At 41.5% G+C, this 12,417-nt stretch overlaps 1 protein-coding gene across 4 annotated transcripts in view; it reads right to left on the bottom strand.

Annotated features, from left to right (window-relative positions):
* Sap130 (Sin3A associated protein 130) overlaps positions 1-12,417 on the bottom strand; it is a 66,210-nt gene that overhangs the window by 25,831 nt on the left and 27,962 nt on the right. For all 4 annotated transcript variants that reach the window (XM_005355854.3, XM_026783537.1, XM_013349604.2 and 1 more), the window contains 3 exons: positions 11,050-11,171; positions 7,346-7,648; positions 5,707-5,881 (listed from right to left, as the gene is read on the bottom strand). In XM_005355854.3, coding sequence (XP_005355911.1) covers positions 5,707-5,881; positions 7,346-7,648; positions 11,050-11,171 — 600 coding nt within the window. The remainder of the gene's footprint in view (positions 1-5,706; positions 5,882-7,345; positions 7,649-11,049; positions 11,172-12,417) is intronic.

Raw genomic sequence — 12,417 nt, 5'->3', positions numbered from 1 at the left:
CCCCCCCCCCCCCCGGCACTTACAACTGACAACTGCATGGGCTAAAACTAACTTTTAATAAAGGTTTGTATGGAACTGCTAGCATACATCCCATCCCATAAACTTTAACCAAATGCTCCCACGTGACTTTTGGCTTCATACTGTTTCATATCCTTCCCTGCTCTGGGAAACCTGGAAAGCTGCAAAGTTCTTTGTAAAAACTATTAGCTAGCTGTGGAAGAATTGTATTCTGTAAATACAATTTAGCTGAAACCTTGTTAGCAAAATTTGTAAATCTTAAAATGCAGTATGTCTCTAAGCTTACCCTCGAAATTGTAAAAATTCCTTTGTCCATGCCTAACACTTATTTCTAACTATAAAAAGGGGCCCAGAACCTGCCCCCGCTGCCAGTTTCAGAAGCCCAAACTCTGGCTGTGATCCCAGTTAGCTGGTAAGCTTTGTGTGCCCCGTGGCGATTTTTGGAATAAAGTTTGCTTCTGGTTTCATAGATCTCAGTGGTCTGTCCCCCAGTATTTGTGCTCCCCTAGACCCAACATTCTCTGTATGTAACTCTGGCTGGTCTGGGAATCACTATGTAGACCAGGTTGGTCTCAAATTTACTTTGATCACCTTCTTTGTCTTTATGAATGATGGGATTACATGTATATATCATCAACTCATCAAGCATTGTTTTTGACTCTTCTCTTGCTACAGTCTTGTTAAGTATTTCAGGTTGGCCTTGAACTCTGGATCCTCCTGAGGAGTGGGACTACAGATGTGTGTTAGTACACCAGGCTGAAATGGCTTTTAACAAAATATAGCAAATTCCTTGGCCCATTTCTATTCACTTCCTGTTACAAACTGCAAGGGCAACCACATCATGACTGTGATTCCAGCTGCTTCTAGTATGTGATACCTTCTCTCTATCTCGTTATTATTAAAACCCATTTCAAGGTATTCACAAACATTATCATATACTTCTACACTAAGAACTGACCACGGAAGAACTGGAGAACCACTGTGGTTGTTGTGCGAGAGGCCGCACAAGGCTCTGGTTGAGAACATAACCTGGGCTTTAGTGGAATGGATGCCAGAAGCGACCTCACTACATTTCGTTTGAGAACAGTGGTGGGACCAGGACCAGATGAGAATGGGCTTGAGAAAGAATGGTGGAATTAGAGTATAATTTCCAGTGCCTATTCACTGTGTTATTAGCACCCTGTCTCCTAAGAGACTAATCATCTCCTTATTAATCAAGCACTTGTCCCAGAAGCACTAAATACATAAAGTGAATCTAATCAAGCTTTATTTTTATTACTATTATGATTTTTAAAGATTACATTGTGTGTGCATACATGTATGCACCTTGGTGTATGTGTCATAGGACAGCTTGTAGGAGTCAGTTCTCTCCTCCTACCACATGAATTTGTCCCAAGGATGAAACTAAGGTCATTAGTTGTGACAAGAGCCTTTAACTGATGAGTTGCACGTCTGATCTTTATAGATACACTAACAACTTCCATGAAATGCATAGGCTAGAACAAATGAAACAACACCATTAGACGTGTTCAGTGGAACTTACAGACTATGAACATGTAATTTTTGTACATGTAAATTTAACTTTACTTGAGAATAGTGCCTTTGTTACTATTTTGTGCACGTGTGTTTTGGTTGTATGTATGTCTGAGTACCACATGTGGGTCTAGTGCCCTCAGAGGTCAGAAGAAAGCATTGGCTCCCTTGGAACTGGATTTACAGATGGCTTTGAGACCAGGTTGGTGCCAGGAATACAACTTTGGTCCTGGAAGAGCAGTCAGTGCTCTTGGTCACTGAGCCATCTCTCCAGCTCAGGGTAAGCAGGTCTTTGAAAGTGTAATTAACTAATCATCTCCAGTGATATCACTGTAGGTTCAGGGTTTTTCTTAAAAGTAATCCCTAGCACTTGAGAGCAGAGGGGAGAATGGGAATTGAGACAGACACAAAGATAGGGTATTCAGTACAGAGAGACTAGTGCCACTAGGAGCCAGGACAGAGGGACAAACATACATTCAAGAGGTTCCGCAGGAACTACTGTCACCGTCCAGACAGGAGACTAGAACTGTTTGGTAATATATATCTGCTGCATTAAGCCACCAAATTTTGGTGACGATGAAACAGTGATGGTATCTGAAAAAAGTCCATAGTGAGGATCAAAAAGACCAAATTTCTCTAATACGCCAACTTGAAGTAAGTTGTCTTCTCCTAATTTTAAGTATGCATATTCTAATAAACACATATAAAATACATAGAAATAATGTGATCAAAATTTGCTTCAAACTAATATGGTATAAGATGGTAAGAGCTGGAGATAGCTTAATGGTATATAGCTCTTGCCTAGCATATACAAGGCTCTAGATTGGATACTCAGACCATAAGAATCAATCCAAATAACCAACTAAATAAGCAAGAAACCCAAATAGTGGGGAATGGTGACACATACCTGTGTTCCTAGCACATGTTAAGTGAAAGCAGTACTAAGGATTCCAGGCTGTCCTTGACTACACAGGGACTTCGAGGGCAGCCTGGCTAGCTACACAAAAGTCTATTCGAAATTGGGGAAACTGTGTGATCTCCAGCAATCATAAACCAAGTGTGGTGGTGGGTATACATTTCCCAGCAGTCCAGATATGGAAGCAGGAGGATCAGAAGCGCAAGGTCATCCTTCACTAGTCTGAAGCTAGCCTTGGATACACAAGACTGTATGTATATTAAAGCATGCTTGAGACAATCAGGCTGGCCTAAAATTTAGAGTCACCTGCCTCTGCAACCTCAATGTTGGAATGAAAGACATGCACCACCACACCTGGCCCTACGTTTAACTTTTTTTTTTTTCCCTCAAGACAAGGTTTCTCTGTAGCTTTGAAGCCTGTCCTGGAACTAGCTCTTGTAGAGCAGGCTGGCCTTGAACTCAGAGGTCCATCTGCCTCTGCCTCCCTCCGAGTGCTGGGATTAAAGGCACGTGCCACCACCGCCAGGCTACATTTAACTTTTCATTGTACTATTATAAACCTTTCCAAAAGAAAAAGCATGAAAACAAAACATGCTAAACCAAACTATCTACCAAACATTGGCAAAAAAAATCAAAATCAAACCAAATCAAACCTCGTGAGATATAACCCAGAATTAACCTAACTTCTAATCACAAGAATTGATAAGGACACACACACACACGCATACACCTTCTGCTGCTAAGAGTATAAACAGGTCTAGCCACTTGGAAAGTCATAGGCAGATGTACATACAGGTGAGTGCAGACACCTATGACGGAGTATTTAACAAGGTGCATTCATGAACAAGTCAGAACTCAAATGTAGAACTCTGTAGATCAGGCTGGCCTTGAACTCACAGAGATCCGCCTGTCTTTGCCTCTAGAGTGTTGGGATTAAAGGCGTGTGCCACCTCAGGCTTGCCTTGAACTCAAGTTCTACCTGTATAAGCCCCCCAAATGTTGGTTCTCAGATGTGTGCCACCACATCCAAAGAGAACAAGCTCTTCCTCTTCTACAAACGAGCCATTGTATACTATCTATGCTCTTGTTCCACAAAGGTCATCATTTCTTCTGCTTTTCTAAAGATATCAGATAGTTTTTTGGTTTTTGTTTACTTGAATTTCATTTTTCCTGTCTGGTCTTCGCACATCCCAACGTCCTTTGTGGGCCTCAGGCTTTTCTATCCTGTACTGTTAACTGCTTGTCGTATTTAGTTGTCTACGGTGGCATGTCCATGATTAATCCATCAGGAGATTAAAAAGCAGCGGGTCTTCTGAGCATGTAGGAGGGGTTGTCTACAATGAATGTCATTTGGCTCCTGGCCTGAGAACTTCCTCTCAGGCTGGAGGCAGTGTGCTCCATAGGACTCTAGGCTTTACTTGTGCTTCCTCTCCTTCAAAGAACAGGCCCCATCTTTAACCCCATTCTTCTCGTCCTCTCCAAAGCCATGCAGCTTCAATAAGAATGAATCTCAACTTTCTGCAAACATTTGGCCTCCTCACAGCCAAGGACGTGACCATGGATTGCTGCTTTTCTGCTTCAAAGGTTGTTGCAGCTGTGACCTTTCCTGTTTTCACCATCCTAGGTACTTGCTTTTTTGCTTTTAGGTTTATTAGTTTTATTTTTTTGTGTATGCCTGTTTTGCCTGCAGGTGTGTGCAACACATGAATGCCTAACATCCAAGGAGATCAGAAGGCATCAGATCCTCTGGAACTACACTTACAAGTAGGTGACAGTCACCATGTTAGTGCTGAGAACTGAACCTGTGACCTCTGCAAGAGCAATAGTGCTCTGAACAGCTGAGCCTCTGACTCCCCAGTGCTGGGATTAAAGGCCTGTGAGGTACCAGTGCCCAGAGAGTGTGTGCTCTGAACTGCTGAGCCACCTCCCTAGCTCTGTCTTCTATTTTTTATTAGGGTTATTTTACCAGGGGCTAAATGGAGCTTTTAAAAAGAATGTCTCTACAAAGTATTCCTAATAAGAAAAGGCAGTAAACTCTGGTCTACGCAAAGAATGACACATCTGAAAGCCCCGCGCTGACCCTCATTTCAGTGATTTAAACTTGGCTTACACGTTACTTGTCCAGTGTTGACGTCATCATCTTGGCTGAGCGGGACACTCTGCTCACACCCCACCATCTCCAACAGCACAAGGCTCCCTACACCGGAAGGCATCCAGAGCACACAAAAACACTGTCCTGTCACTAAAAATCAGCCTGAAGATGTTTGGAAAACCACTTGTCCTTAGCAACATTTCATGTTTGAGGAGAAAAAAAGGTCCTCATTAAGAAAACCCTAAAACAAACCCAAAGCCTCAATTACAAGGGTAATTAACAGTCCTGGTTAGACTTTCCGCCCTTTCTTGTTTTTTGTCAACTTGGCAAAAGTTCAAGTCATTAAAGAAGAGGGAACCTCAGCTGAGCAAACATTGCCATAATCCTGACCTGTGGCTAAAACTGCATTTTCGTGATTAATGATTGATATGGGAGGGCCCAGCTCACTGTGGGTGGTGCCACTCCTGGGCAGGTGTCCTGGGTTGTCTAAGAGCAAGCCGAGCAAGCCAGGAGATCAAGCCAGAAAGTATCACTTCTCTCTCTATGGCCTCTGCTTCAGTTCCTACCTCCAGACTCCTGCCTTGTGCTGCTGCCCTGACTTCCTTTATATGAACTCTGATCTGTACGCCAAAGAAACCCTTTCCTCCCAGGTTGCTTTTGGTGATGGTCTTTACCATAGCAACAGAGGCAAAGTAAGACTTCTAAAGCTAGAGAGAACTCTAAGCACATAGTATATAATACATGCCTGAAACCATTATCCACTTCCTCGAAGAGTCCTGATGTAGTCTGAGCAGAATGCAGCTCCCTGAGCAATCCTTTGTTTGGAAGAATTTTTTTTATTTAAAAAAATTATGTGTATGAGTGTTTTGCCTGCACATAATGTATGTGTACCATGTGCATGCCTGGTGTCTAGAAGAGGGCACCAGATCCCTGTATGGCTGTAGATGGCTATGGCTGTGAATGCTATGTGGGTGCTGGGAACCAACCCCAGGTCCTCTGCAAGAGGAGTAAGTGCTTGTGATTGCTGAGTCTTCTCTCTAGACCCGGGAGAAAAATTTGAAGTGTAACAGAGATAAAATTAAGTTGTTACTGGCATTGGATGTGAGAATCTATTCTTTAAGCCAAGTACACTTCTGGATCTACTCACCCATCTGTTGCAGGTTTCTTCCGTAGTATGCTTGGCCGGGGAGACGAGCCCTGGGCTGGGGTGTTGGTGCTAGCACTCTGACTGTGAGTCTGTACCACAGTTGTTGCTGCTGGAGCAGCACTGAAAGGATTGCTAATAGGATTGGCTACAATTGTAGCTCCATCTGCCAATACCACTGTTGAAAGAGAAGTGAGAACAAGAGAAACAGGACTTTACTGAAATGCCATATAAGACATACAAAAGACCACAGAGACCCTGGCCTTAGGTATTCTCGTTATAAATGCCCCATATAAGAGGATAACAAGAGCCAGAGATGTGGCGTAGTTGTCTGGCATATTCCTAGCATATTTCAAGTCTTGGTTTTGATCCCTAGAAAACAACTGTTCTCAAAAGCTAAGAAATAGCACAAGATTCATTTGCCTACAAGGCACAGTGGAAAAAGTTGCCAAGTCTACTAATACAGATTATAATACCATATATCTGTTTTTTTAAAAAATAGATTTATTTTTACTTTATGTGTATGGATGTTTTACTTGACCACTTCAGTATCCTAAGAGCTGGTATGGGTATTATTATCTTTTTGAAAATACATTAGAAAAACAGATAATTAATATTCCATTTTATATGATTACTCTACTAGTTCTTTTGTTGTGAACATTAGCAATATTAAGGTGGCATTAAGATTTTACTACTTTACATACAATATTGAAGAAATGGAAAACTGAGAACACTATAAGGTAAACTTTGCTCTTTTAATGTTGTGTTTTTTTATAGAATGCTTCTGTCTAAGTGCAGATACAGATTAGAATATTCACACATGCTATTTCTACAATTTATTTCTATTTTCATTTTATGTGTATAGGTGTTTTGCCGACATGTATGTCTGTGTACTGTATGTATGCATTGCCTGAAGAGGCTAAGAGATGGGGGTGGAATCCCATGGAACTGGAGTTAGAGAGCACTGTTAGTTGCTGCTTCAGTGCTGGGTATCAAAACTGGGTCCTCTGGACATGCAAACAGTGCTCTTAATTTCTGAGGCATCTCTCAAGCCACACACATGCTTATTTATTTTATATCTACCTACCTACCTACCTACCTACCTACCTACCTACCTACCTACCTACCTACCTACTTACCTATTTGAGAAAGGGTCTCAGCTACATAACCCCTGACTGTCCTGGAACTTGCCTGGTAGACCAAGCTGACCTTGAACTTAGAGAAAGCCACCTGCCTCTGCCTCTCAAGTGCTGGGATTAAAGGTGCGCGCCACCTCTCTGGGTTCACACATACTGCTTTAAGTGTGAAGCTATAGGTAACTTCTAGGTAGCTTAATTTACAAAGGTAAAACTAAACACTGGAGACATTACCTAAGGCCACAAGCCTGAAAGAGGCAGGCCCAAGATTAAAATCCAGATTTACTTCTTTTCTTCCAGTTCATTTATGTATTTGTTTCAAAACTCACTCATTCCTCTCGTGTATGCTATCTAAGGACAACTCTGACTTGGTTCTCTCCTTCCACTATGTGGGTACTGAGGATCAACCCCAGGTGGTGTGGCTGCGCTTTGTGATTAGCACCTGTATCTGCTGAACCATCCTGTTCCCTGCCCCTAACCCCACTTTCCTGAAGGGTTAAATTTACCTGATGTTTTCCCTTCAGGCTGTGGTTGCTGATTACCCATTGTTGCTGGCTGAAGCCCCTGTGTGTTTATCGGGGCTGCTGAGTGGATTCCTTGTGTGCCAATTGGTGCCGGCTGGATCCCTGACGTCCCAATGGGGGCTGGCTGGATTCCCTGTGTACTGATGGGTGCTGGTTGGATCCCCTGGATATGTCGGGCATGTGAAGCATCCACCGTCATCAGCTGCATGGGGTTCAAGTGTACTGTAGATGCTACACCAACACCAGTCTGAGCTGTGATGGTAGAGTTTGGGGCCTGAGCTGAAACTAAAAAACAAACAAACAAACAAACAAAAAACAGAAGGTCAGTTCTAGTTAGGACAGTCTACACACAAAGATATTACAAAGTGAACACAGTTTCTTCTTCATCATGTAAGAGCTAAATCCTTGTTTTAAGAAATAAAGCATCGGGCGAAGGCATGCATCTGAATGGCAGAGAATTTTTAACCTAGCAATTTTAACCTATAATTTTTAACAAGGCTCAGGGTTTCAAGCCTCAGTTACGACTGTACTTGCTACTTAAAACTATGCACTAGAAACTGCTTTTCTTTTAAGTAAGTACACATTTGACAATCTTTATGAAAATTATCAGCAATACAATAAAATAAGAAAGTTTATATTTCTATAACACCTATAATCCTAGTTCTCATGAGAATGAGGCAGGAGAATTACTGTGAGTTCTAGGTCAGCCTGAGTTACACAGTGACTTCTAGGTCATTTCTAGGCTATAGTTTAATAATCTGTTTTTAAAAAGAAATTAACTCTACCAAATTACATATTAGCAACAGTGCTAAAATAGTAAACTTCTGAAATAACTCATGGGTAGCAGATCAAAAATCTTTGTTTAAACTAATAGAACCACTCACTATCCAAGGCACTTCTAAAATAGTTGATATAAATTCCCAACAGTTTGTACCTACTAGAGATAGAGAACAGCAGAATCCTTCCCACTACAATACAAATCTCATCCACCAAGCTCATTAAAACCTCAAATAAAAGCAAAAATTCCTTATTTGAGGAAAGATAATAACAACAAAAGATTGTTGTTTAAGGATGTGTTTCAATAACAGAGCAGCTATAGAACATATATCAGGCTGTGTGTTGGATTCTTAGCAACACATACACGTATGCAGGCACAATTTGACATAAAAGTAATTTAAGAAATTAGTTTTAATTATGTGTGTCTTTGTGTGGGTATGTGCACATATGTGTGCGTGCTCCTGGAAGCCAGAAACATTGGATTCCTTGGAGCTGAAATTATAGGCAGATGTAAGCTACCTACTTGATGTTGCCCTGGGAATCAAACTTGGGTCCTCTGTAAAAGCAGTACACACTCTACTCTTAGCTGCTGAGCCACTGTTTCAGCTTCACAAAGCAATTCTTATCAGTTATCAGAATAACCAAGAAAGGGTTTCAAGACTATGAAATATTTTAGAGGGGTTGAAATTTTAAACTAGCACTGTTCAAATAGGAATATAAAAATCACATATAACTTTCAGTTTTCCAGTAGCCACATTGAAAAAGTAAGAAGGGAGGGCTGGAGAGATGGCCCAGTGGTTGAGAGGATACACGCTCTTGAAGAGGAAGTGAGTTTGCTTCCCAACATCCATTAGATATGGCTCACAACCACCTGCAACTACAGCTCCAGGGGTTGCAACTACAGCTCCAGGGCTCCGACTCCACACCCTGATCTGGATTCCTTGGTACCAGCACTCACACATGTGCATGCCACTCTCCATATACTCACACTACTGAAAACAAAAATAAGCCGGGTGGTGGTGGCGCACACCTTTAATCCTAGCACTTGTGAGTGTGAAGTCAGTCTACAGAGTGAGTTCCAGGACAGGTTCCAAAGCTATGAGAAACCCTGTCGTGAAAAACCAAAAATAAAAAATAAGAAATAGGGGGCTGGAGAGATGGCTCAGCAGCTTGGTCTCAGCCCCGTGTTTGGTGATTCAAATCCATTTGAAAATGAAGCTTTAGAAGAGCCAGAGCCTCCACGGGTACCTGTGCTCACATACATAACGTCCACACACGAACACACACAACTAAATAAACATTTTAAATACCATTTCGGAATGACAAAATAAACAGATCAGAAAACTGGTGTGGTGGTCCATGCCTGCAATCCCAACACACTGGGGGGTGGGATGGGGAGGGATCAGAAATTCAAGGTCATTTCCAGTACACTGCACATCAGCCCCAAAATAGGGGCGATGAGATGGTCAGCAGTTAAGGGTACCTGTGGTCAAGCCTGATTACGTAAGTTTCACCCTCAAAACCCACATGGTGGAAGGGAAGAAGCAAGGCCACAGTCTCTCTCTGACTCCAACACCTACCCTGGGACACATGCATGTCACGGTGAGCATGTGGTGGCTGGAGGACAACGTGGGGGAGTGGCTTCTCTCCTACCCTATGTAGACCCTGGGGATTAAACTCAGGTCATGAACTTGGAACAGGTACCTGCCTATGGTTTTGGTTTTCAAAGGCAGGCTCTTACAAACCCCAGGCTGGTCTCAAACTTGCTAAGTAGCGGAAGACTTTTTGATTTTGACTTTTTGATTCCCCGTGTCTCTCTTCCGTGTTGGGAATATTGGCATGGACCACCAAGCTCGATTTATAATGCTGTGGGTGAAGTCCAGAGCTTTATGCATGCTAGGTAAATGCTCCTAACTGAGCCACATCCTCAGCCCTAATTTTTTTTTGGACTGGGTCATGCAAAGTAACCCAGGTAGGCCTGGATAGTGCTATGTAATCCAGGGGAATCTTGAATTTGTGATACCCTTCCCCCAGTTTCCCAATTGCCGGTAGTCTACCATATATTATAACTTATACCTGGCTCAAAGTTATACAAACACAAAACTAAGAATTTCTTCTAGGGCTGGAGAGATAGCTTAGCAGTTAATCCTGTTTCCTGCTCTATCAGACTCATGTTCAGCAGCTTCCAAATGCTGGCAACTCCAGCTCAAAGGATCTGACCAACCTCTGACTTCTCCGGATACTCAGACACATGTGTACACAGATTTATATATAAATAAAATAAACCTTACCAAACACAAAAAGACTTATTTTTTATGGATTATGAAAGATCAGTATTTACAAATCAGGTTGGCAAGTTAAACAATACCAAGACTAAAATAAAAAACACAAAGGAAACAAACCTGCAAAATCCTTGTAAAATACAACATTATTCATAGAAATTATGATGTCACTTTAAGGCATAGCAAAATTTATTATGATAAATATTTTCAGGGTAGAATGAAACTATTAAAATATTACAAATAGGGGCTGGAGAGAGATGGCTCAGAGGTTAAGGACGCTGACTGCTCTTCCAGAGGTCCTGAGTTCAATTTCCAGCAACCACATGGTGGCTCACAACCATCTACAAGGAGATTTGATGCCCTCTTCTGGCATGCAGGCATACATGGAGGCAGAACACTATATTGTATACATAATAATAAATAAAAATAAAAAATTACAAATATGTTAAAACCCTTTCAAAGATCATAAAAATGGTGACTGAAGTGCTTAAAGTCTTCAGATAGAATGTTATCTGAATCTGAAAGGAGCTGGACTATTTTCTTTTTTACTGAAATACTTTGATCCATTTCCTTCTCATTGCTGACAAAAATGACAACGTGTAAAGTCTTCGTAAAAGTGGAGCTTACCTGGGTACTGCCGGATGGTGGACACAGAACTGGTGATGGGGGTGTAGGTGTGTGCAGCCAGTGGGTATGCAGAGGGGGGGTAAGTTGGCAAGAAGTACTGAAACTGAACAGGAACTGAAGGTCTAGAAACACAGCAACAGATTATACAAAATAAAAGTTATTTTCTTCAATTCAAATGATCCTGTCCCCCAGATCCTCTTGACATCTTCACAGCACCATAGAGCATCTCCCAACTGCCTCAATCTTATATCAAAGGACACAACCAAGAAACTGCAAACAGTAAATGATTACTATTGTACCCATGTTACTGTTAAAAAACAGTATCTTGTGGGCGATTTTAAAGAGAAATTATTGACTTTTCTGAGAAAGAGAATTACCAAAAATTACTAAAAGACAAAATGCCAGGAGATGGGAAGAAGTTTGACATGACCCTGAGTAACACAGCAAGATCCCATCTCTAATGGGTCAATCATCCAACTCACTCAGAATGCAAAAGCCTTTCCTGATCAGTTCCACTGGAAACACAGTTTATACTGGAAAACTTAATCAAACATGCATAAAACAAATAGACCTAATTTATAGAAACTGGCTCAGAGACAGGAACATATGAAATGAGATTTACTTTGTTTTTTGAATTTAATATTGTTTTGATATCAAAAAGGGATAGGGAAAGTATGAGAAAAGATGACAAACACATCTTATTCTTTATGATTAGACCAAAAAAGAAAAATTCTACATAAAACTAAAGTAAGCACAGTGTCAAATCCACCACAATCAACGTTACCAGAAAGAAAGGCTTAAAATAGGAATAGAAATTTTACTCATCAGCTGGGTGGTGGTGGTGTATACATTTAATCCTAGCCTGGTCTACAGAGCGAGTTCCAGGACAGGCTCCAAAGTTACGGAGAAACCCTGTCTCAAAAAACCAAAAAAAAATAAAAATAAAAAAAATAAAAAAGGGGGGGGAATTTTATTTATCACATTGGAGATAGTATTTAAAATGAAATCTACTAGAAAAGACAGGGCACTCACTATTTTAACTAACACTGTACTTTAATTTTATTATTATTATTTACTTCATTTGTCTGCAAGTATGTATGTGCACCATGTGCATACAGTTCCCTGGAGGACAGAAGCGGTCTTGGATTCCCTGGAACTGAAGTTACGGATGGCCGTGAGCACCATGTGAGTGCTGGGAACTGAACCCAGATTCTCTAGAATAGCAGCAGCTCCCAACTGCTGAGCCATCCCAGTAACCTTATAAAAAGCTCTAGGAAGCTGGGCGGTGGTGGCGCACGCCTTTAATCCCAGCACTCGGGAGGCAGAGGCAGGCGGATCTCTGTGAGTTCGAGACCAGCCAGGTCTACA

The sequence above is a fragment of the Microtus ochrogaster genome, chromosome 18 (genome assembly GCF_000317375.1).
Source record: "Microtus ochrogaster isolate Prairie Vole_2 chromosome 18, MicOch1.0, whole genome shotgun sequence".
In the NCBI taxonomy this organism is placed as follows: domain Eukaryota; kingdom Metazoa; phylum Chordata; class Mammalia; order Rodentia; family Cricetidae; genus Microtus; species Microtus ochrogaster.
The sequence above is the reverse complement of the archived record's forward strand: the minus strand, read 5'-3'. Positions and strand labels throughout refer to the sequence as shown.